A 23,115-nucleotide genomic window follows, 5' to 3' on the forward strand; every position below is an offset into this window, starting at 1 on the left:
TATGACATATTGTCCCCTAGTATTTCTCCGAAGCATCTTGGGATGTTCCTGCCCAGAGAACGATCGTGTAGGTGAGTCTCTGAGGGAAGTTGTGATGTAACTGTGAGCTCAGTGCCCATTTTCGACAAGAGGGTTAGATGTTGCAGAGCTCAGAGTAGACTGTTCTGCCACCCTGATATGATGTCCAGATTGTCAACAACCATTGCCTAGAAGTAACTTTTTAAAGACATAGGGGCAAATGGCCTTGTGGTATTATCATTAGATTATTAATCCAGAGACCTAAGTACAGCACCATCTTAGGTACAAAGGTCCCTTGGTGCAAACTCTTAGGTACAATGTAAAAACTAAAGAACATGACAGTCCTTCTTAGTATTAAGCAGAAAGATAAAGAAATAATTCTTGGACAGTGGTATACAGTCAGTGAGTTGCCCTGGAAGTCCTCAACATTGACTCTGGACCCCATGAATTCTCATGGCTTCATGTTAAACATGGGTAAGGAAACCTGCTGATTACCATGTACTGTTCTCCCTCGGCTGATGAATCAGTACTCCTCCATGTTGAACAACACTTGGAAGAAGCACTGGGGGGGGGGGGCAAGGGCACAGAATGTATTCAGAGTGGGGGATGTCACTGTCCACCACCAAGCGTGGCTCAGCAGCAGCATTACTGATTGAGCTGATTGGGTCCTGAAGGACATAGCTGCTAGACTGGGTCTGTGGCAGGTGGGAAACAACAAGGGGGAAAACATACCTGACCTCATCCTTACCAATCTGCCAGCTGCAGATGTTTGTCCATGACAATATCAGTAAGAGTGACCACCACACAGTCCTTGTGGAGACGAAGTCTCACTTTCACATTGAGAATACCCTCTATCGTGTTGTGTGGCACTATCACTATACTAAATGGGACAGACTTCAAACCGATCTAGCAACTCAAGACCGGGCATCCATGGGGAGCTGTGGGCCATCGACAGCAGCAGAATTGTACTCCAGCACAATCTGTAACCTGGATAAAAGCAAATTACTGCAGATGCTGGAATCTGAAACCAAAAGAGAAAATGCTTGAAAATGTCAGCAAGTCCGGCAGCATCTGTAAGGAGAGAAAAGAGCTGACGTTTCGAGTCTAACTGACCCTTTGTCAAAGATGCTGCCAGACCTGCTGAGATTTTCTAGTATTGTCTCTATTGGTTTCATAATCTGTGAACTGATGGCCCGGCATATCCCCCAGTCAACCATTCCCATCAAGCCAGGGGATCAACCCTGGTACAATAAAGAGTGCAGGAGGGCATGCCAGGAGCAGTACCAGGCAGACCTGAAATCAAGGTGTCAACCTGGTGAAGCCACTAAACAGGACTACTTACATACCTAGCAGCAGAAGCAGCAAGTGATAGGCAGAGCTAAGCAATACCACAGCCAATGAATCAGATCCAAGCTCTGCAGTCCTGCCAATTCCAGTTGGGAATGGTGATGGACAATTAAACAACTCACTGGAGAAGGGGGCTCCACAAATATCCCCATCCTCAACGATGGAAGAGCCCAGCACATCAGGGCAAATGATAAGGCAGAAGCAATCAAAGCAGTCTTCAGCCAGAAGTGCCAAATATTTGATCTATCTTGGTCTCCTTCAGTTGACCCCAGTATCATAGATGTGATTCTTCAGCAAATTCAATTAAAGCCACATGATATCAAGAAACACTTGGAGGCACTAGATACCCAAAGCCCTGACAACATGCAGCAATAGTATTGAAGACTTGTGCTCTAGAACTTACCGCTCCCCTAACCAAGCTGTTCCAATACAGTTACCACAATGTGGTAAATTGCCCAGGTATGTCCTGTACACAAAAGGCAGGGCAAATCCAACCTGGACAATTATTGCTCCATCAGTCTACTCTCAATCATTGATAAAGTGATGGCAGATGTCATAAACTGTGCTATCAAGCAGCACCTGCTCAGCAATAACCTGCTCAGTGATGCCCAGTTTGGGTTCCCCCAGGGCCACTCAGCTCCTGACCTCATTACAGCCTTGGTTCAAATATGGACAAAAGAGCTGAATTCCAGAGGGGAGGGGCGAGGGACAGCACATGTTCACTTCCGCTGGTTGGAGTCATACCTGGAACATAGGAAGATGGTCATGGTTGTTGGAGGTCTGCAGGAGTTCCTCAGGGTTGCGTCCTAGGCCCAGCCATCTTCAGCTGCTTCATCAATGAACTTCCCTTCATCATAAAAGGTCAGAAGTGGGGATCTTCACTGATGACTGCACCATGTTCAGCACCATTTGCAACTCCTCAGATACTGAAGCAGTTCATGTTCAAGTGCAACAAGATCTGGATCATATGCAGGCTTGGGCTGACAAGTAATGTATGCCACACAAATGCTAGGCAATAACCATCACCAAAAAGGGACAATCTAACATCGCCCCTTGACATTCAGTGGTGTTACCATCACTGAATCTCCAACTGTCGACATCCTGGGGGGTTACCATTGAACAGAAACTCAACTGGACTCATTACGTAAAAACAGTGGCTACAAGAGTAGACCAGAGACTAGGAATGCTGCAATGAGTAATTCTCTTCCTGACTCCCCAAAGCCTGCCCATCATCTGTAAGGCACTCTCCATTTGCCTGATGGATGTAACTCCAATAGCTCTCAAAAAGCTTGACACCATTCAGGACAGAGCAGCCCGCTTGATTTTCACCACATGCACAAACATCCACTCCCTCCACCACTGACGCTTAGTTGTAGCAGTGTGTACCATCTACAAGATGCACTGCAGAAAATCACCAAAGATCCTCAGGCAGCACTTCATCTAGAAGGACAAGTGCAGCAGATACATGGCAACACCATCACCTGCAAGTTCCCCTCTGGCTCACTCACCATCCTGACTTGATTTGATTTTGATCTTATTGTCACATGTACTGAAGTACAGGAGTACAGTGAAAATGGTATAATTGTATATTCCTGGCACCATCTTAGGTCCAAGTCCCTAAGTACAGAATCAATGGAACAACTTAGAAAGAAAGAAAGAGTTAAAAGTTAAACATTGCAGTAAGTGTGGTATAGCATAAAACATTTGAAATAAGATTGAAAGTTCTACTTGGAAGTATATCGGCATTCCTTTAGTATTGCTGGGTCAATATCCTGGAATTCCCTCCCTAACAGCATTATGGGTCTACCTGCAGCACATAGAGTCATAGAGCTGTACAGCACAGAAACAGACCCTTTGGTCCATCTCATCCATGATGACCAGAAATCCTAAATTATTCTAGTTCCAGTTGCCAGCATTTGACCCATATCCCTCTAAATCCTTCCTATTCAAATGCCCATCTAGATCCCTTTGAAATATTGTAATTGTACCAGCCTCCTCCACTTCCTCTGGCAGCTCATTGCATACACGCACCACCCTCTGCGTGAAAGAGTTATCCCTTAGATCCCTTTTAAATTTTTCCCTTCTCACCTTAAACCAATGCCCTCTAGTTCTGGTCTCCCTCACCCCAGAGAAAAGACCTTGTCTATTCACCCTATTCATGCCCCTCGTGATGTTATAAATCTCTGTAAGGTCACCCCTCAGCCTCTGACACTCCAGGGAAAACAGCCCCAGCTTATTCAGCCTCTCCCTATAGCTCAACTCTCCAACCTTGGCAACATCCTTGTAAATCCTTTCTGAACTGCAGCGGTTCAAGAGAGCAGCTGTCCACCATCTTCTCAAAAGCAAATAGGGGTGGGCAATAAATGTTGGCATTTATTCATACCCCACAAATAAGTGAAGAAACAGTTCGTATCAAACCCGAAGAACCTATACTTGAGGAGTTTTGGTTGCAGACATTATGCTGCAGTTATACACAAGCCTAGCTAGACCCTACCTCTGAGTACATCTGGACACATCACCTTAAGAAGGTTGTGTTGACCTTGGAGGGAGTATAACGTAGGTTTACAAGAATGATATGAGGACGTCAGGGTTAGGTTATGAGGAGAGATTATAAAAATGTCTCTAGAAGTTTGAAGGTTGAGGGTTGATCAAGCTATTAGCAGGAAAAGACAGGGCAGATTCAGATCCACCATTCCCACTGGTTGGGGATTCTTGAACGAGGGAATAGTCTGAGAAGTAGGGCCAGAGTTCGTACGGGAGAGATGTTCCCCACACAAAGGGCGGGAGAGGTTTGGAACTCTCTTCCACAACTGATGCTGGATCAATTGTTAATTTTAAAACTGAGATGAATAATTCTTTGTTCAGCGAAGGTATTAAGGGATACAGGCCAAAGGCAGGTAGATGGAGGTAGGCCACAGATCAGCCAAGATCTCATTGAATGGTGGAACAGAATCGAATGGCCTATTCCTGTTCTTTTGTTCAAGGCATTCCATAAATTTGGAGGATGTTTTTAAATGGCCACAGTTCCAAACAGGGATTCCTTCAGGGGTGATAGATTATAATAGCCCTCCTGCCTCTTCCTGTTTAAGAACAAAGTAGATTGGGGAAGATTAATTGACTTAGTTGAGTTTGCACATCCTGAAACTCTGAATGGACATTGCTCTGTCATTGTTCCCCTTTCAGTTATGGCCTGTTCATTTCTGCTTGGAATTTGAAGCTTCCCAGACTCAACAAAATTTGTTTCCCCTCTCTCTCTCTCCCCCCCCCTAATGGGTTCTCTTGCTCTCTCTCTCTCTCTCTCTCTCTGGGTCTCTTTTGCTCTTTCTCTCTCTCTCTTTCTCCCTCTATCTCTCTATGGGTCTCTCTCTCTCTCTGTTTCTCTCTCACTCTCTCTCTCTCTCTCTCTCTCTGTTTCTCTCTCACTCTCTCTCCGGGCCTCTCTCTCCCTCCCTCTCTCTCTCTCTCTGTGTTTCTCTCTCACTCTCCGGGTCTCTCTCTCTCTCGCTCTCTCTCTCGCTCTCTCTCTCTCTCTGTGTCTTTCTCTTTCGCTCTCTCTCTGTCTCTCTGTGGGCTCCTCTCTCTCTCTCTCTCTCTCTCTGTTTCTCTCTCACTCTCTCTCCGGGCCTCTCTCTCCCTCCCTCTCTCTCTCTCTCTCTCTGTTTCTCTCTCACTCTCTGGGTCTCTCTCTCTCTCTCTCTCTGTGGGTCTCGTTTTTCCCTGTTTTTGCTCTCAGACACCAGCTGTTCATCAATCCACTACTCACACCTCCACCAGGCACATCTCTGCTCCCTCCCATTACCACTCCTTGGCCAAGTAACACCAAGCCATTTGTCAAGTGATCATTTGTGTCTTCCAGCACATTGCACACCTTCACTTTTGTTCTTTCTTTCTTCGCCCCCACCCCTCGCCCTTGAATTGCCTAAAACCTGTAACATCTCAAACTATTTGGATGAAGGGTCACAGACCTGAGATATTCTGCTGTTCTCTCTCTGCTGCCGGATCTCCTCAATATTTCTAATAATAGCTGTTCCTTTATTCCTAAGAAAAGTTGTACTTGGAAGAATTAATCTAGAAATATTCCAAAGGTGACTTGAAATTGACAGATAATAAAGTTCAGTGTCTGAGTACCTTGTCACAATAAACAGGAGAAGTAACCTCCATTAACCCTGCTCCTGTTGGGTCTTTACTGAGTTCTGTTTGGTGCAGTGTGTTCTGCACAAGAAGATAACATGATAATGACATAGGATTTAGACAGAATGCAAGTCCACACTTTCAGTGAGAGCATTATTTCTACACTCCAAAAACTTTATTACCCATTGATTACTCATTCCCAATATTTAATGACACTATCTGGGCTGGCACAGTGGCTCAGTGGTTAGCACTGCTACCTTACAGTACCAGGGACCCAGGTTCAATTCCACCCTCAAGTGACCTCTGTGTGGCATTTGTACATTCTCATTCTCAACTGCATGGGTCCCGTCTGGGTTCTCTGGTTTCTTCCCACATTCCAAAGGTGTGCAGGTTAGGTGGACTGACCATGCTAAATTGCTCATAGTGTTCAGGGATGTGTAAACTTGGATTATGTAGAATACAGGGATAGGGTGAGGGGTAGAGATGTGTCTGGGTGGGATGCTCTTCACAAGGTCAGTGTGGACCCGATGGGCTAAAAGACCTGTTCCTGTACTGTAGCAATTCTATTCTCTTAATTTATTTCCCTTGTTCATGGGGTGTGGGTGCCATCCACCAGGCCAGCATTAATTACCCGTCCCTAATTCCCCAGAGGGCAGTAAAGAGTCAATCACATGCTGTGTGTGTGGAGTCACATGTGGGTCAGATCAGAGTCAGAAAGTGTGGCACTGGAAAAGCACACAAGCCTGATGAAGGGCTTATGCCTGAAGCATTGACTCGCCTGCTCCTCGGATGTTGCCTGACCTGCTGTGCTTTTCCAGCACCACACTTTTTGACTCTGACTCTCCAGCATCTGCAGTGCTCACTTCCTCTCTGTAGGCCAGACCAGGTGAGGATGGCAGATTTCCATCCCTAAAGGACATTAGTGAACCAGTTGGGTTTTATAACAAAGGCTATCATTAGAATTAGCTTTTAATTACATATATTTACTAGAGTCAAATGTTATAATTTACCAGGGTTGGATTTGAACTTACATTTCCTACAGCATTACCCTGGGGCTCAATGTTACTGCTGTGTGCAGTGCCACCACACTACTGCCTCTCCCTTCATCTAGCCATTCCCTATTCTAGTATTCCACTAGGTCTCAGGCGTTAAGCAGCATTAGATGATAACGTTGGAGGCAACTCAGAGAAGGTTCACGAGGATGATCCCGGGTATGGAGGGATTGTCTAATGAGCAAAAGCGACACAGCTTGGGACTCTACTCATTGAAATTTATAAGAACAAGAGGAGATCTCACTGAAACATATAGGATTCTTAAGGGGCTTGACAGGGTCAGTGCTGCGAGGATGTTTCCCCTCATGAGAGAGTCTAGGAACAGAGGGCACAGCCTCAGAATAAAGGGGTACCAATTAAATACTGAGATGAGGAGTAATGTCTCCTTCCAGAGGGTTGTGAGTCTTTGGAACTCCCTGCCCCAGGGAGCCTGTGTATATCTACGGCTGAGATCGATAGATTCTTGATTAGCCGGGGAATGAAAGGCTAAGGGGAAAGGGCATGGAAGCAGACGTAAGGAATGTTGGATCTGCCACGATCCTATTGGATGGTGAAGCAGGCTCGAGGGGCCGAATGGCCTACTGCAATTCCTGTTTCTTACGGTCACAGTGGGCTCTGGTTTTCCCTGTGTTTCTAGGATTTAGTGTCTGTATTTTAACAGCAACATATATTGAATGGTAAAATATTATGATTTATCTGATAGGACAAGCAAGGGATCCCCTGGTGGCTGGGTCTGAGTTACAAAGGAATTTTTCAGTATGATTACCATGACAAAGTGAAGCCGAGGAAGGTAAGTGGAAAATTCCATGTAATACTGTATGTTGTAGAACTTTGCTACCTCATTATGTCTGTTAATAACAATATGTAAATTCCTTAAATACAAAAACATTCCCCATTTCTGTCAAGAATAGAATGAATCCAATTATATAAATTATTTAATTTGCAAACGTATTGAGTTTGTTGAAGTGATTGGAGCTTTGAAGGTGTCAGTGCTGATTGTCACTCAGCAAAGTGTGGGGTAGCACGGTGGCTCAGTGGTTAGCACTGCTGCCTCATAGCACCAGGGACCAGGGTTTGCTTCCTGTCTCGGGTGACTGTCTGTGTGGAGTTTGATGTGCAGGTCAGGTGAATTGGCCGTGCTAAATTGCCCGTAGTGTTAAGGTGCATTAATCAGGCGTAAATATAGGGTTTAGGTGGGTTACTCTTCAGAGGGTCCTGTTTCCATACTGGAGGGAATTTAATCTAATCTAAAAAATAATGTTTGTATCCTGCTGAGGAAAGCCACGTGAAATCCAGGGGGGTTTTAAATATATTCATGGGATGTGGGCATCGCTGACTAGCTCAGTATTTATTACCCCTTCCCTATTGTCCTTGCAGAGATGGTGGGATCATATCAGTTTGGAGCAGATGCAGGTCACTTGACCCTTTGAGTGTGCTAGACCATTCCGTAAGGACATAGCTGATCTGATTACTCCATATTCGTGCCTAGCCTCAATGGCCTTTCCCAACCTTCCCTCCCCTAACTTATCAAGAATCCATCCACTTCTGCCTTAAATATTGAAACACCTGCCTCCAGGCCTTCTGAGGAGGAAAATTCCAAAAAATCACAGCCCTCTGTGAGAAACAAAATCACCTCAGCTCTGCCTAAAATGGACAACCCTTTACTTTCAAACTGTGGCTCCTAGTTCCTGAATCTCCCACAAGAGGAAACATTCTCTCCACATTCATCTTACCAAGACCCCCAGGATTCAGAAAAAAATCACCTCTCATTCAATTAAGTATTCATCCTGTTGTCGCCTGTCCAACCCTTCCTCATAAAACACCTGCCCATTCCAGGTATTAATCTGGTAAGCCGTATCTGAACTGTGAGAGCTGCCTTCCTGAACCACGATTTGGAGGAGCTGGTGTTGGACTGGGGTGCACAAAGTTAAAAATGACACAACACCACGTTACAATCCAACAGGTTGATTTGGGAGCACTAGTTTTCAGAGCGCTGCTCCTTCAGCAGGTGGTTGCTGCAGTCCATGTGATTTAGGGGCAAACTCTCAGGGCTGTTCGGAAGGGAGTTTCAGGATATTGACTCAGCAGCAGTGAAGGAATGACGCTAAGTGTCAGAATGGTGTGTAGCTTGAAAGGCAACTTGTAGATGGTGATGTCCCTGTATATCTACAGCCCCTGTTCTTCTATGGGGTCGTAGTCACAGATCTAAAAAGTCTGATCGAACATGGACTGTCTCACTCCAATTTGAGCAGCACACAGAGTGAGTCTTCAAAGTGGGGGCCAATAGTGCAAATACTGACGACCAGTGTCTGAACAGTTCCTGGTGTGCACACAATTTCTTGTGGAATGGTGTGTTTTGACTGTACCTCCCTAATCCAGCAGCCTAGGCACTGGGCCTTTGCTGGGCCAAACAACTTACTAGACCACAGGAAAGTCAATGCAAGAACACTTTAAAAGAGAAGAGCTCACCATGGCCTTCTCCTGGCTCATGGATGAATGACATTCCAATTGGACATCAAATCCAGGATTTCAGGAGGTCCAATCTGGGCAGAGGGTTACAAAATGGAACATAAATAAAGATGGAAGCAGACACCCTAGAGCAGAGCATGGGCTTTGTCTGTACCTTGCTGCTACCGTAGATGGAAGATGGTTACAAATCAAAGCGGTGAACCGCTGTATTTATTTTATGATCATGTGTCAGTCAAGCATGCAAGTTCTGATGAGCTGATCGATTTTTATTTGTGCTACTGACTTTGACCTACTTCAGATATATTTGATGAAAATTGACACAGTCACACACTAACACAGGCGCAGTCTCACACACACAACTACACATTTATATACAGAAGCATACACACAGACATACACAACCATCACACAGACACACTCGCATACAAATACATACACATTCTGCACGAAGACACACACTCAGACACACACATCCCTAATGTACTTCCTATAGTTTGTGGTGAGGATGTGGTGACATATGACCGTGATCACTTTAACACAGGAGCTGCTTTTATCTGGAGCGACGCAGATGTGTATGGTGACAAATCTACCCGGATTTATTGCTGAGTCATTTGGAACTGTCTGGATTTCTTTCCAGCAGAGCGTATGGATTGTTACTTTATTCTTGTCGACTCACACAGCTCACTGGATTGGAGTTACAGAAATGGGATTCTAATTCTTGGAAAATATGGAAAAGTCCCCCAGATTTACTTTACTGTCAATGAATACATTGCCAGCCACGTATGGCTGATTGGAAATCCAGATGTGACTAATATATTCACAAATAAAACATGAGTAATAGGCACCGTTGCTGGCCATGTGAGTGCAGTGCTAACACTTGTAGGTTTTAAAGAGCATGAGAGAGTGGATATTGCCTGAGGCTGGGGATCTAGAACCAGGGTCACAGTTTCAGAACAAACTGTCAGCCAGTTAAGAGTCAACTGCATTGCTGTGGGCCTGGGGTCACATGAACACAAATATGCACACTAACTGATGCACACACCGTTACACAGATTAACTCTCACACTCTCGTATTAAAGGGTGAGGCTCACTGAAGTGAACAGAAGATCATCTGAAAGTGTTTGCCAAGCCCTTGCTGAGGAGAAAACTCGTCACTCCACAGTCTGTGAATCGTTGGGACTCTCTGGCCAGCGAGAATGCTGAGTCCTTCAGTGTATCTCCACCGAAACGGATAGGTTTTGGATACCCAACAAATCAGGGGATAGGGGAATAGGGTGGATTAGATTTACTATGGTGTTATTGAATGATGGATTGAGTTTGAAGGGCTGAATGGCCTCACACTCCCATTTCTTATGTTCTTCTACACAATATATGAATTGGTTCACCTTTCTTATTTGTACTGTGGTTGGTAAAAGGTAGACAGCGTGAATCGTTTGGATCGTTTCGAGTAATTTATTTACTTGACTGTAGCTGCTTGTGAAGTGATTAGACAAACACAGTAAAGCATATTCAATTGTAACCCTAACCTTTAAAACGACCACACACTTACTGACATCAAATCTGTTTTGCAAGGGGCTTACCAAACACTTTCAGATGATGTTCTGATCACTTCAGTGCATCTTGTCCTTTGATACTGTCCATGTGACTCCAGACCTAAGAGCAATGCAGTTGACTCTTTAACTGCTCTCTACAATGGCTAAGTAAGCTGCTCAGTTCAAGGACAATCAAGGATAGACTTCACACATGGCCTTGCCAGTGACACTCACATCCCCATCAAAGATGGAAAGGAAAAGCAATTCCCCAACTGGTATCCATCAGTCTCAGTTTTTAAATCTTCAGTTCACTGAGCCATGTTTACAAGGAGAGAGAGAATCTGTCAATTGCATTCATTGTCCAATGCATCTTGTTACATCATGCTGCTTCCAGACCCCCCTCTTCCATAGTGGGCAGTTTCCCTTGTTACGTTGGAAATGGAATCCTGATAATAAGGAGCATGAAGGATCTCCAGCAGCAGCAGACATGCGTGGCTGTCGCTTCCTCTGCTTTCATGACACACGACACCACTGCCCATTGATCAACCTACCACTCCTATCAGGGAGATTGTGTTAACAACTGGAATTGTTATCTTTGTTTTGTCTTCAGCACCAACCTGCAATTTCCCTCCAAGCCACTCACCATCCTGACTTGGAAATATATCGCCGTTCCTTCAGTGTCACTGGGTCAAAATCCTGGAATTCCCTCCCTAAGGGCATTGTGGGTCAACCCACAGCACATGGACTGCAGCGGTTCAAGAAGGCAGCTCACCCCCACCTTCTGGAATACTGTATCCAGTTCTGGTCTCCCTTTTCCGGAAAGGCTGTTATTAAGCTGGAGAGATATGAAAAGAGATTTACCAGAATGTTGCTGGGAACGGAAGGCTTGAGTTATAGGGAGAGGCTGGATAGGCTGGGACGTCTTTCACTGGAGCTTAGGAGTTTGCGAGGTGACCTTATAGAGGTTTATAAAATCATGAAAGATTTGGATAAGATGAGTGGCAGGTGTCTTTTCCCCAGGGTGAGGGATTTCAAAACTAGGGGGCACAATTTTAAGGTGAGAGGAGGAAGGTTTAAAAAAGACATGAGGGGCAATTTTTTAACACAGGAAGTGGTTCGTGTGTGGAATGAACTTTCAGAGGAAGTGGTGGATGGGAGTACAGTTTAAAAGACATTTAGATAGGTCCATGAATAGGAACAGTTTGGTGTGGCATGGGCCAAGAGCAGGCAAGTGGGACTGGTTTAGTTTGGGATTATAGTCGGCATGGACTGGTTGGACCGAAGGGTCTGTTTCCGTGCTGTATGACTCGATGAATTCCAAATTTGGAAGCAGTTTCTTTGTTAAAATCTGGAAGCCTCCAAATGACAGTCACGTGAACCTTGCTCCACAGGGAGTCATCCTGCTCAGAATCTGTGGCAAGAACTAGGACAATCATTTTGAAACCAGATGTAGTGTAAGGTCTCTGGAGAAAGCAGTGATGTTGCCAAGGGAGCATCTTAGATCCATTAGTGCGTCTGGTGTCTGCAGAAATGAGGCTGGGTTATGCACTGTGACATGTGATGAACAAACAGGAAGGTCTTTCCCTTCTGAAAGACTGAGGACGTTTTACTGAGGACTGGAGATTGAAACCCTAGTGACGAAGGAGGAGGGGGAATGTGAGTGAGCTGCTGAGGAGCATGGCTGAGAGCTTACATGAGAACTGAGTGCTTTTCACAGCTCTGCACAGAATATTGATAGACCTTTTTATAATCAGTTGTTTATTTAGGCTGCTTTTGAGTTGGCTGTATCTCGTCTGTCAGTCAGGTGGTGTTAAAAGCAACAAAAGGAAAGAAAGACATGGATGTATATAGCACCTATCACCTTGCGTGGCACAGTAGTTCAGTGGTTAGCACTGCTGCCACATTGCATCAGGGACCTGGGTTCAATTCCAGCCTCGGACGGTGTGGAGTTGGCACATTCTTCCCATGGAGAAAGTGAGGACTGCAGATGCTGGAGATCAGAGCTGAAAAATGTGTTGCTGGAAAAGCGCAGCAGGTCAGGCAGCATCCAAGGAGCAGGAGAATCGATGTTTCGGGCATGAGCCCTTCTTCAGGAATGAGGAGGGTGTGCCAAGCAGGCTAAGATAAAAGATAGGGAGGAGGATCTTGGGGGAGGGGCATTGGGAATGCGATAGGTAGGAGGGAGGTTAAGGTGAGGGTGATAGGCCGGAGTGGGGGTGGGGGCGGAGAGATCGGGAAGAAGATTGCAGGTCAAGAAGGCGGTGCTGAGTCCGAGGGTTGGGACTGAGATAAGGTGGGGGGTGGGGAAATTCCCCTCCCCGCCCCCACCCCCTCTCCGGCCTATCACCCTCACCTTAACCTCCTTCCACCTATCGCATTCCCAATGCCCCTCCCCCAAGTCCCTCCTCCCTACCTTTTATCTTAGCCTGCTTGGCGCACCCTCCTCATTCCTGAAGAAGGGCTTATGCCTGAAACGTCGATATTCTTCCCGTGTCTGTGTGGGTTTCTACCCGGTGGAGAGTGTGGTGCTGGAAAAGCACAGCAGGTCAGGCAGCATCCGCGGAGCAGGAAAGTCAAGCATAAGCCCTTCATCAGGAATGACCTCTGGGTGCTCCAGTTTCCTCCCACAGTCCAAAGATGTGCAGGTTAGCTGGATTAGCCATGCTAAATTGCCCCAAAGTGTTGAAAGATGTGCAGGCTTGGTGGATTAGCTGTGGGAGATGTGAGGTTATAGTGGGATGCTTTTCAGAGGGTCGATACAGGACTTCACAGGTTGAATGGCTTCCTTGTGCATTGTGGGGATTCCATCATGGCCTCAGGCATATGTTGGAAGCGTGGATCCTGCCATTGGAAACGGAGCAGCCAATGCCCACATTTCTGACAGCATTTGTAGGTCTACCTACAGCATGTGGACTATAGCATCGGTTCAAGAAGGCAGCTTACCCCACCTTCTCAAGGGGCAACTAGGGACGGGCAATAAATGCAGAATGAACTGGCTGAATCCCCCTGACTCATGTCTCAGTTCCTGGAACAAAGGGATGCTGTTGAACAGATGTGCCTTAATGTTGACAGGAGATCAAGTCAGAACGGGCTATGTTTCAGGGGAGGGTTTGTTTCATTCATTCAGTCATCTCAGACCATTTGTCATCACAGCTTAGTGTTAACAGTATAATGAAGAATGATCACACAAAATAAATCACACAGATCTGCTTGCAAACACCTTCCATCTCCTGCCAAACGGCCAAAGCAGGGAATGAATCCTCCAGTCACAAAACTGAAACAGGAAACCCACCCGATGGAATAAATGGTAGTATTATCATGCAATTTGCATACAATTAGAATTTTAATGAGAGATGGATCTGACTGTTTCAATTTGCATAAAATTATAAAATAAAGCACTTACATTTATGCAGAATGTCACAAAGCCCACCTTGGACTGAATTCTATTTGGAGTTTATTGACAGCAGTTATGCGTGGAACCATTGAGTTAATGTTTTGTGCTAATGATCAGTTTTGCTGGTTAATCAGCCTTTCAGGTTTGCAATGTGAGAAGCAGTTCCTTTCTGTTTATTTAGCCTGGCGTTCCCTTGCAGCAGAAAACATTAAGCAGCAGACTATCATTACCAGTAATTTAACAACAATAAAGATGGTTCAAATTGTGTCGACCCAGAGTGTGCTGTTTTTACAGTCAGACTTGTTCCTCTTACTGCAGTCTTTGCGTAATCTTCAGCCAATGGGCTCTTCTTCCCATTTCACCTTCGAAGCTGGAAGGGTGGGAAATGGGTTATTCAGCCATGGAGGAATCACTTGATAATTAGATTAGATTCCCTACAGTGTGGAAACAGGCCCTTTGGCCCAACAAGTCCACACCGACCCTCTGAAGAGCAACCCACCCAGACACATTCCCCTCCATTTACCCCTGACTAATGCACCTATTACTATGGGCAATTTAGCATGGCCAATTCACCTGACCACATCTTTTGTAGTGTGGGCGGAAACTGGAGCACCCAGAGGAAACCCACACAGACACGGGGAGAATGTGCAAACTCCACACAGGCAGTCACCTGAGGGTGGAATCGAATCCAGATCGGTGCGCTGTGAGGCAGCAGTGCTAACCACTGAGCCACTGTGTCGCCCCCATCTGTCTTACCCAAGTCAGCAAGGTGAACACTAGCTGTCTCCCTTCCCTTTAGCCCCGGTGGAGTGCAATCAATCACACGTTTGCCCCAACTGCAATAATTAGAGGGTGAAGAATTGATCTGGGACCTTATCCAGATTGGGTAATATCAACCTGGGTAACCGGCAGCACTTGAGATGCTCATTTCCATCCAAGAGCAGGCTTGATGGACTTCACTTTCAAAATTCGGTGTCTGCAATGAATTGGAGACCATTCTGCTCAGTCCCAGAGGTTGCAGAGAGAGACACTCAGGTGCTGTTGCTGCTACTTGCAGTTGCCAAACTGTCCAATCTCCTTCAAGCACCAGGAAGTAGCTCACTCACAGCTGCAGAGTTTACAAAAACAGAGACCCAACCTGCATTATTTCACCATGTGGCTTCTGGCTCTAACTTTGAAAATCAGTACCAAGCCTTCGTACACTGAGACATGTGTTCCTCATCAGGCATGATGGAATGAATGTTTCGATGCGCTTAAATAACATACATAGCAACCAGCAAAACAGATGTGAGTAAACATTGCTGTCTATAGTGAAAAGGCAAAACAATGTGAAGAATTACTTTGCTCATGATTTAAAGGAATATCATTTTTAAATGGATTCAGGAGAAGATTCTTCTCATAACAAGCAGAAGGAAAGAGTCAATATTCAAAATTGTTCTCATTCATCTTCCGCTGTTTCATTGAGTAACTAATACTTTTTATTCATTTATGGGATATGGTCATTGATAGTTTGGATGGCATCTGTTGCCCATCCCTAATTGCCCCCTTGAGAAGGTGGAGGTGAGCCGTGTTCTTGAACCACTGCAGTCCAGTGTGTGGGGACACCATAATACCCTTAAGGAGGTATTTCCAGGATTTTGACCCCAGTGACCCTGAAGGAACGGTGATATATTTTCAAGTCAGGATGGTGAGCGGCTTGGAGGGGAACTTGAAGGTGATGGTGTTCCCATGTCTCTACTGCCCTTGTTCTTCTAGTTGGAAATGGGTTTGGAAGATGCTGTCTAAGGATCTAGTGAATTTCTGCAGTGCACCTTGTAGACAGTACACACTGCTGCTACTGAGCTTTGGTGGGGGAGGCAGTAAATGTTTGTGATTGTGGTGCCAATCAAGCAGGGGCTGCTTTGTCCTGGATGGTGTCAAGCTTCTTGAGTGTTGTTGGAGCTGCCCCCATCCAGGTAAGTGGGGGGTATTCCATCACACTGCTGACTTGTCCCTGGTAGCTGATGGGGAGTCAGAAGGTCCTCACCACAGTATGTCTAGCCTCTGTCCAGCTGTTATGTGTTTATATGTGAGTCCAGTTAAGTTTCAAGTCGGCGATAACCCCCTAGGATGTTGATAATGGGAGGTTCAGTGATGGTAACACCATTGAATGTCAAGGGGTGATGGTTAGATTGTCTCTTATTGGAGATGACCATTGCCTGTCATTTGTACAGCGTGAATGTTATTTGCCACTTGTCAGCCCAAGCCTGAATCATGTCTAGATCTTGTGGCATTCTCCTGACCTGTTCCTTGTAGATGATGAACAGGATTTCGAAGCCAGGAGGTGAGTATACACTGCAGCATTCCTAACCTCTGAAGTACTCTTGTAGCCACAATCTTTACATGGCAAGTCCAGTTCAGTTTCTGGTCAACTGTAACCCACAGAAACATCAATCATGGAGGAACAAAGGAACTGCAGTAGGCCATTCGGTACAATCATTGATCTGTGGCCTAACCCAACACACCTGCCTTTGGCCCATATCCCTTAATTCCTTTGCTTAACAAAAATGTGTCCATCTCAGATTTAAAGTTAACAGCCGATCCAGCATCTGCCGCTTTTCATGGGAGAGAGTTCTTCCCTTTGGGTGTAGCAGTGCATCCTAATGTCTCTCCTGAATGGTGGAAAAGTTAGATTCTCTCTCGTTGTTTCATCATGAGTAATTGTCCTGGCACACAGCTGCACTACTCTCTGACCAAAGCTAAATTTTGGGATGATTTTGAAGCCACTGCCTCTAACAGCTCTCTCCTTTGCAGCGTTTTCCTGAGTAGCTTCTGTCTGCTGTGGAATCATATGCAAACCCTGGACTGCTGTCCTTCCAGTTTGATCAAATGATCAATCAGTTCCTTGGGCTTTTCTCTCTCTCACTTACTTACACTGTCTGCCCTGAGGCCCTTTCCCTGCATGAAATATTCAGTATTTTTTGACTTCCAGGCTCAGCAATCTTGTCGATCGATCCTGCTTTTCCTGGTGCAGGTAGATGGATGTTTATGCCGTTTTGAATAAATAAACACATCTGTACACTTATCGTGCCAAGAATTGGGGACTGAGGGAATCAACACAGGAAACAGAAAATGTCACTGTTGCCTTGTTCAGATGTATGCACCACACAAACTTAGAGGATGAGGGTTTTATGATTCACAGTCTACAGTTTAAGGAGCCCAACAAACAGCAGGAGTTACTGAAACCATACGTCAAGGTATTTTGTAAAGGCAGCAAGTCTTTGTCAGAGGTCCCAAATTTCACGACCACTGGCTTCAACATTGGATCAATTAACAGGCTATCTCTTGACGGGCTGTGATGAAATGTTTTCTGAACTGGAAGATGAGGTCTTCACCTTGCATTTGATTTTGTTGTCTGCTGTCATGTCTGTCTGATGTTATAGTCAACACAGGCCCACTCCCACATGTGAGTTTAATCTGAGGTTCACCGCACCTCGGACAAAGAGGCAGAGTTGAGAGGGCAGGATCATCAAAGGTACCTCAGCTGTTGCAGGAAGTGAACCCACACTGATGGTATCAGTCTGCATCACAAATCTGCCAGCCTACAGTGTGGAAGCAGGCTATTCGGCCCGTCAAGTCCACACTGGCTCTCTGGAGAGCACCCCACTCCAGACCTACCCCCCCCCCCCCCCCATCCTATCACCCCACAATCCCCCGCATAGCCCACCTAGCTTGTACATCCCTGGACACTATGGGCAATTTAGCATGGTCAGTCCACCTAACCTGTACATCTTTGGACTGTGTGAGGGGGAGGGGGAGGGGGAGAAGCTAGAGCCCCCAGAGGAAACCCATGCAGACACGGGGAGAATGTGCAAATTCCACACAGAGAGTTGCCAGAGGCGTGAATTGAACCCGGGTCCCTGGCGCTGTGAGGCAGCAGGGATGTGCAGGTTAGGTGTATTAGTCTACAGGTAAATGTAGAGTACTATGGGGAGGGTCTGGGTGGGTTAATCTTCGGAGGGTCAGTGATCTACAACACGGTGAGTGGTGCTGACAAGGTGAATGTGGAGAGGATGTTTGATCTTGTGAGAGAATGGAGAACCAATTTAAAAATAATGGACTGCCTGTTTAAGGGTGAGATCAGACAAAAATGTTCCTCTTTAGACCCCTCCTTCAAAAGACAATTAAAGTGAAGTCTTTGAATCTTTTCAAGGCAGTGATGGAGAGATTCTTAATGAACACGGGATGGGGTGGAGGGGGTGGGGGGGGGGAGGAGGAGTTTGATTGGGTGGCAGGGGATAGGTGGAAATGGTGGGATAATGGGGAAGCCATCATCGTATTGAATAGTGCGGCCTGAGTGGCAGTTCATGTGTAAGAATGTGAAGTATACACTTCACTCTGTCAGCAGGAGAGAAGCGAACCCGCTGTAATGCTGTGAGCACCGTTGCTTTCTCAGAATCAAGTGTTAATGTTCAATATGCAAAAGTGAGGACTGCAGATGCTGGAGATCAGAGTCTAGATTAGAGCGGTGCTGGAAAAGCACAGCAGGTCAGGCAACATCCGAGGAGCAGGAAAATCAACATTTTGGGCAAAAGTCCTTCATCAGGAATGCCCCACCCCATCATTCCTGATGAAGGACTTTCCGATTTTCCTGCTGTGCTTTTCCAGCACCACTCTAATCTAGACTCTGTAATGTTCGATTGCACATTCCAAATTGCTTTTGGACCCCAGTCCAGATGCTCCAGTTCTATTTCAAATGCTCAGTTAGCTGGGCAGGAGGAGGTAACGTGGATAAGGGAGCGGGCTGGTTGAATCATGCCCTGCTGTCGTGTTGTTTTATGAATCTGGAACGGAGCAGCCTTGCTGAAAGATGAGGCCTCCATTCCGGATGATTTTGTCAGGAGGTCACACTCATTACAGGCATCTGGAGCTCATCTCCTGCAGCCTCCTGCCCAGGAGTCACAGCCTGCCTTGCCAGGTCCCTCTGCCTTTGACACAGCCCCATGTGGTCTCAGCTGAAAATTCTCACAACACAAACATCTGGCGTGTTTGAAATTCCTGAACCTCCACAGTAATGGGAGCCTAAAACCCTCATTAGCATATGTCCGTTCAGCAGCCGGCCAGAAATCCAATTCAGAAAGAAAATACTCCAGTTAAAAGAAAACATTTGGAAGTGAAGTTTGGAAATTGCTACTCCGCTCAAGGAGAGAAGGCAGGTTTTTGTTTCTTTTTCGATGAGAAAGGTTAGGAGTAAGATTGTTACCTTGTGAGTTGGCACAGATTTTGGTTTATTTTCAGCTGCTCACAAGGGTTTCTGAGGAAGCTCCACCCTTGAAAAGCTTTTATTGTGTTCCCACTGGTTATATTGCTGCAAGCTGTAGTACATGTCAGGAGCTATTGTAGATTAGTGAGCAGGAAGTTAGGTCCCAAGAGGGGCATGTGATTAAATGTCTTCTCATCTTTTACTTCCAGCGAGTTCAGGAGGATAGGAAATTATGTTCAGCCGTTCTCCAGCACTGAGTCACAGCTGCTTTTGCTTACTGCTCAGAAGCAAGGGTGCAGTGCTCCAGGAAACCCCGGTGTTGCAGGAATCGAAAATGAAGAGGGAAAGCAGTCCACCAGAAGAGACTCTTAATCGTCATTTTTAAAAGACCTCAGCAAAACACACCCAAAGTGTTTGTGCTGACCTCTCGGATTTGTTTTTCACTCTCTCCTGCATCCTTGGCTGTGGAAGGAGAGGGGGAAAGTGCAGAGAGTCGGTGAAAGTGCAGACATGTGTGTGTAAGGGACCTGGAGAGAGAGAGAGAGTCTTTATGTCTTTAAAGAGGGTTAAATAACGAGATGGCTCTGATTGTCGATTCTTTGTCTTGTTAAGATTTTCCAATGGAGGCAGCTGGAGAACCTGTACTTCAGAGAGAAGAAATTTTCTGTGGAAGTGCATGACCCACGCAGGTAAAGGAAAACAGCACTGCTATTGTTGATGAGCGGTGATCTAATTGGACAATACCTGCCTTAATGTTCTTACTGTTGAAATTGCACGGAAGCTAAAAAATGTGGAATATTTGTAATCCTGACAATGTTTACAAATTGGAACATTCAGTGGAAAGGTGGGATAAAGCCTTGTATGAATTTTAAATTTAACAATAGCATTTCTTAACGTGCATTAGATGCCCTGAGAGTGTACGATTGATCTGGAATATTTTGAACCAGCGAAGGCAAAAGCCAGTGGGAGGAGAAGCTGCTAACATTCCCAGCGAGGGGAAAGGATTCCTTTTGTAATGATCAAACTGCCGTGAACAGTAACACTATACACCCTGAGGGTAGGAGTGAAAATCATGTGGTAACCTTGCTTTCTGTTTATGTTCTCAGGGCATCTGTAACTAGGAGAACCTTTGGTCACAGTGGAATTGCTGTACATACATGGTACGCCAGTACTGCACTGATTAAGTCCATTTGGGCAATGGCCATAAGTCAGCATCAGTTCTATCTGGACAGAAAACAAAGTAAGGTGAGCACAGCCAGATATTTCTGAGATTATGTGTTTCTGCCTTTTTGGTCATATTATCTACTCAAGATTTTTTTAAAGTGGAGAATTCTATTTATAACTTAATACACTATACTTGTGCTGGATGTTGGAGTGCAGACTAAATTATTAGTTTCCACTGCCTCCCCTGCAGTCTGGTACAGGCAGATTAAGAACATAAGGACTAAGAGCAGGAGTAGGCCGTCTGGCCCCTCAAGCCTGCACCACCATTCAATATGATCATGGCTGATCTTTTTGGGGACTCAGCTCCACTTACCCACGTTTTCACCATTTCCCTTAATTCCTTTATTTTTCAAAAAAGTATCAGCCTTACCTTTAAAAGTGATTACTGAAGTAGCATTAGCTACTTCCCTGGGAAAGGAATTCCACAGATTAATAACCCTCTGGGTGAAGCAGTTACTTCTCAGTTCAGTTCTAAACCTGCTTCCTCTCACCTTGAGGCTATGCCCTCTCATCGTAGTTTCACATACCAGTGGAAACATCCTAATTCTATTTTATTGTTTCCCTTCATAACTCTATATGTTTCTATAAGACCCTCCCTCATTCTTCTGAATCCAGTGAATATGATCCCAGTCTGCTCAGTCTCTCCTCATAAGCCAATCCTCTCAACTCCAGAACCAACCGAGTGAACCTCCTCTGCACTCCCTCTAGTGCCAGTACATCCTTTCTCAAGTAAGGAGACCAAGTCTGCACACAGTACACCAGGTGTGGCCTCACCAGCACCTTGTACAGCTATAACATTACCTTTTAAACTCTTTAACCCTTTAGCAATGAAGGACAAATTCCATTTGCCTTCCTAATTACATGTTGCATCTGCAGACCAACTCTCTACGATTCATGCACAAGGGACACCCAGGTCCCTCTGCAAACCAGCATGCTGCAACTTTTTACCATTCAAGTAATAATCTATTTTGCTGTTACTCCTACCAAAATGGATGACTTCACATTTACTAACATTGTAGTCCGTCTGCCAGACCTTTGCCCACTTACTCAATATATTCAAAGTTTGGGAGAAGATTTGTAGCCCGGGTGCTCGTTATTGTGGTTCTGTTCGCCGATCTGGGAATTTGTATTGCAGACGTTTCATCCCCTGTCTAGGTGACATCCTCAGTGCTTGGGAGCCTCCTGTGAAGTGCTTCTGTGATGTTTCCTCCGGCATTTATAGTGATTTGTATCTGCCGCTTCCGGTTGTCTGTTCCAGCTGTCCGCTGCAGTGGCCGGTATATTGGGTCCAGGTCGATGTGCTTATTGATTGAATCTGTGGATGAGTGCCATGCCTCTAAGAATTCCCTGGCTATTCTCTGTTTGGCTTGTCCTATAATGGTAGTGTTGTCCCAGTCGAATTCATGTTGCTTGTCATCTGCGTGTGTGGCTACTAAGGATAGCTGGTCATGTCGTTTCGTGGTTAGTTGGTGTTCATGGATGCGGATCGTTAGCTGTCTTCCTGTTTGTCCTATGTAGTGTTTTGTGCAGTCCTTGCATGGGATTTTGTACACTACATTGGTTTTGCTCATGATTACTGACAACCGGAAGCAGCAGATACAAATCACTATAAATGCCGGAGGAAAGATCACAGAAGCGCTTCACAGGAGGCTCCCAAGCACTGAGGATGTCACCTAGACAGGGGACAAAACGTCTGCAATACAAACTCCCAGCTCGGCGAACAGAAACACAACTCAATGTATCTGTGTTCCTCAGCAAAGTTTCACAGTCCTCTGCACACTTTGCTCTGCCACTTGTCTTAGTGTCATCGGCAAATTTTAACACCGTGCACATGATCCCCAACTCCAAATCATCGACATAAATTGTAAATAATTGCAATCCCAACACTGATCCCTGAGGCACACCACTAGTCACTGATTGCCAGCCAGAATAGCATTCATTTATCCCCACTCTTTGCTTCCTGTCAGTCGACCAATCCTCTATCCATGCTAATACTCTACCCCTAGCACCATGCATCCTTATCTTATGCAGCAGCCTCATGTGCAGATTAACCTGCCTGACTGACATTCCCAAGCTCAGTGGCTGGCCTGGGCTAATCTTCGAGGGAACTGGGGTTTGTAGCCTCCAATTTTCCTGGGTCATTGGTGCTCTTCAGTGCCCAGTCTGTGACGATTTTCACCCTGGCATCTGCAGACCCCTGAAGGGCAGGTGGGGAGAGCTTGGTATGACTCTGGGGAACAATGTAAAAGTGATAGCAAGGATGGCCATGGTATGGGGAAGTACAAAGAAGACAGTGAATGTTTAACCAAGAGACTGCAGTGAGAAGCAATGTATTCACCTCCCTTAGTGGATGGCATGGTGGCTTCGTGGTTAGCACTGCTGCCTCACAGCGCTAGGGAGCTGGGTTTGATTCCAGCCTCAGGAGGCTGTCTGTGTGGAGTTTGCACATTCTCCCCGTGTCTGTCTGGGAGTGCTCTGGTTTCCTCCCACAATCCAATGATGTGCAGCTTAGGTGGATTGGCCACTGCTAAGTTGCCCATAGTGTCCAGGAATGTGAAGGTTAGGTGCTTTAGTCAGGGGAAATATAGAGTAATAGGGTAGGGAAATGGGTCTGGATGGGATACTCTTCGTAAGGTTGGTGTGGACTTGTTGGGCCTAATGGCCTGTTTCCACACTGTAGGGATTCTGTGATGAATTAATTAACTG

The 23,115-nt window shown here is 45.7% G+C and overlaps 1 protein-coding gene across 6 annotated transcripts in view; it reads left to right on the forward strand.

The window, feature by feature from the left end:
- The window catches only part of frmd4a (FERM domain containing 4A), a 765,730-nt gene that overhangs the window by 664,027 nt on the left and 78,588 nt on the right, over window positions 1-23,115 (forward strand). For all 6 annotated transcript variants that reach the window (XM_043714187.2, XM_043714188.2, XM_043714186.2 and 3 more), the window contains 3 exons: window positions 7,252-7,338; window positions 19,798-19,874; window positions 20,292-20,430. In XM_043714187.2, the coding sequence (XP_043570122.1) occupies window positions 7,252-7,338; window positions 19,798-19,874; window positions 20,292-20,430 (303 nt within the window). The remainder of the gene's footprint in view (window positions 1-7,251; window positions 7,339-19,797; window positions 19,875-20,291; window positions 20,431-23,115) is intronic.

Source organism: Chiloscyllium plagiosum, unplaced genomic scaffold (genome assembly GCF_037043375.1).
Source record: "Chiloscyllium plagiosum isolate Xiang-an unplaced genomic scaffold, Cpla_swu_hap1 HiC_scaffold_23, whole genome shotgun sequence".
NCBI lineage: Eukaryota > Metazoa > Chordata > Chondrichthyes > Orectolobiformes > Hemiscylliidae > Chiloscyllium > Chiloscyllium plagiosum.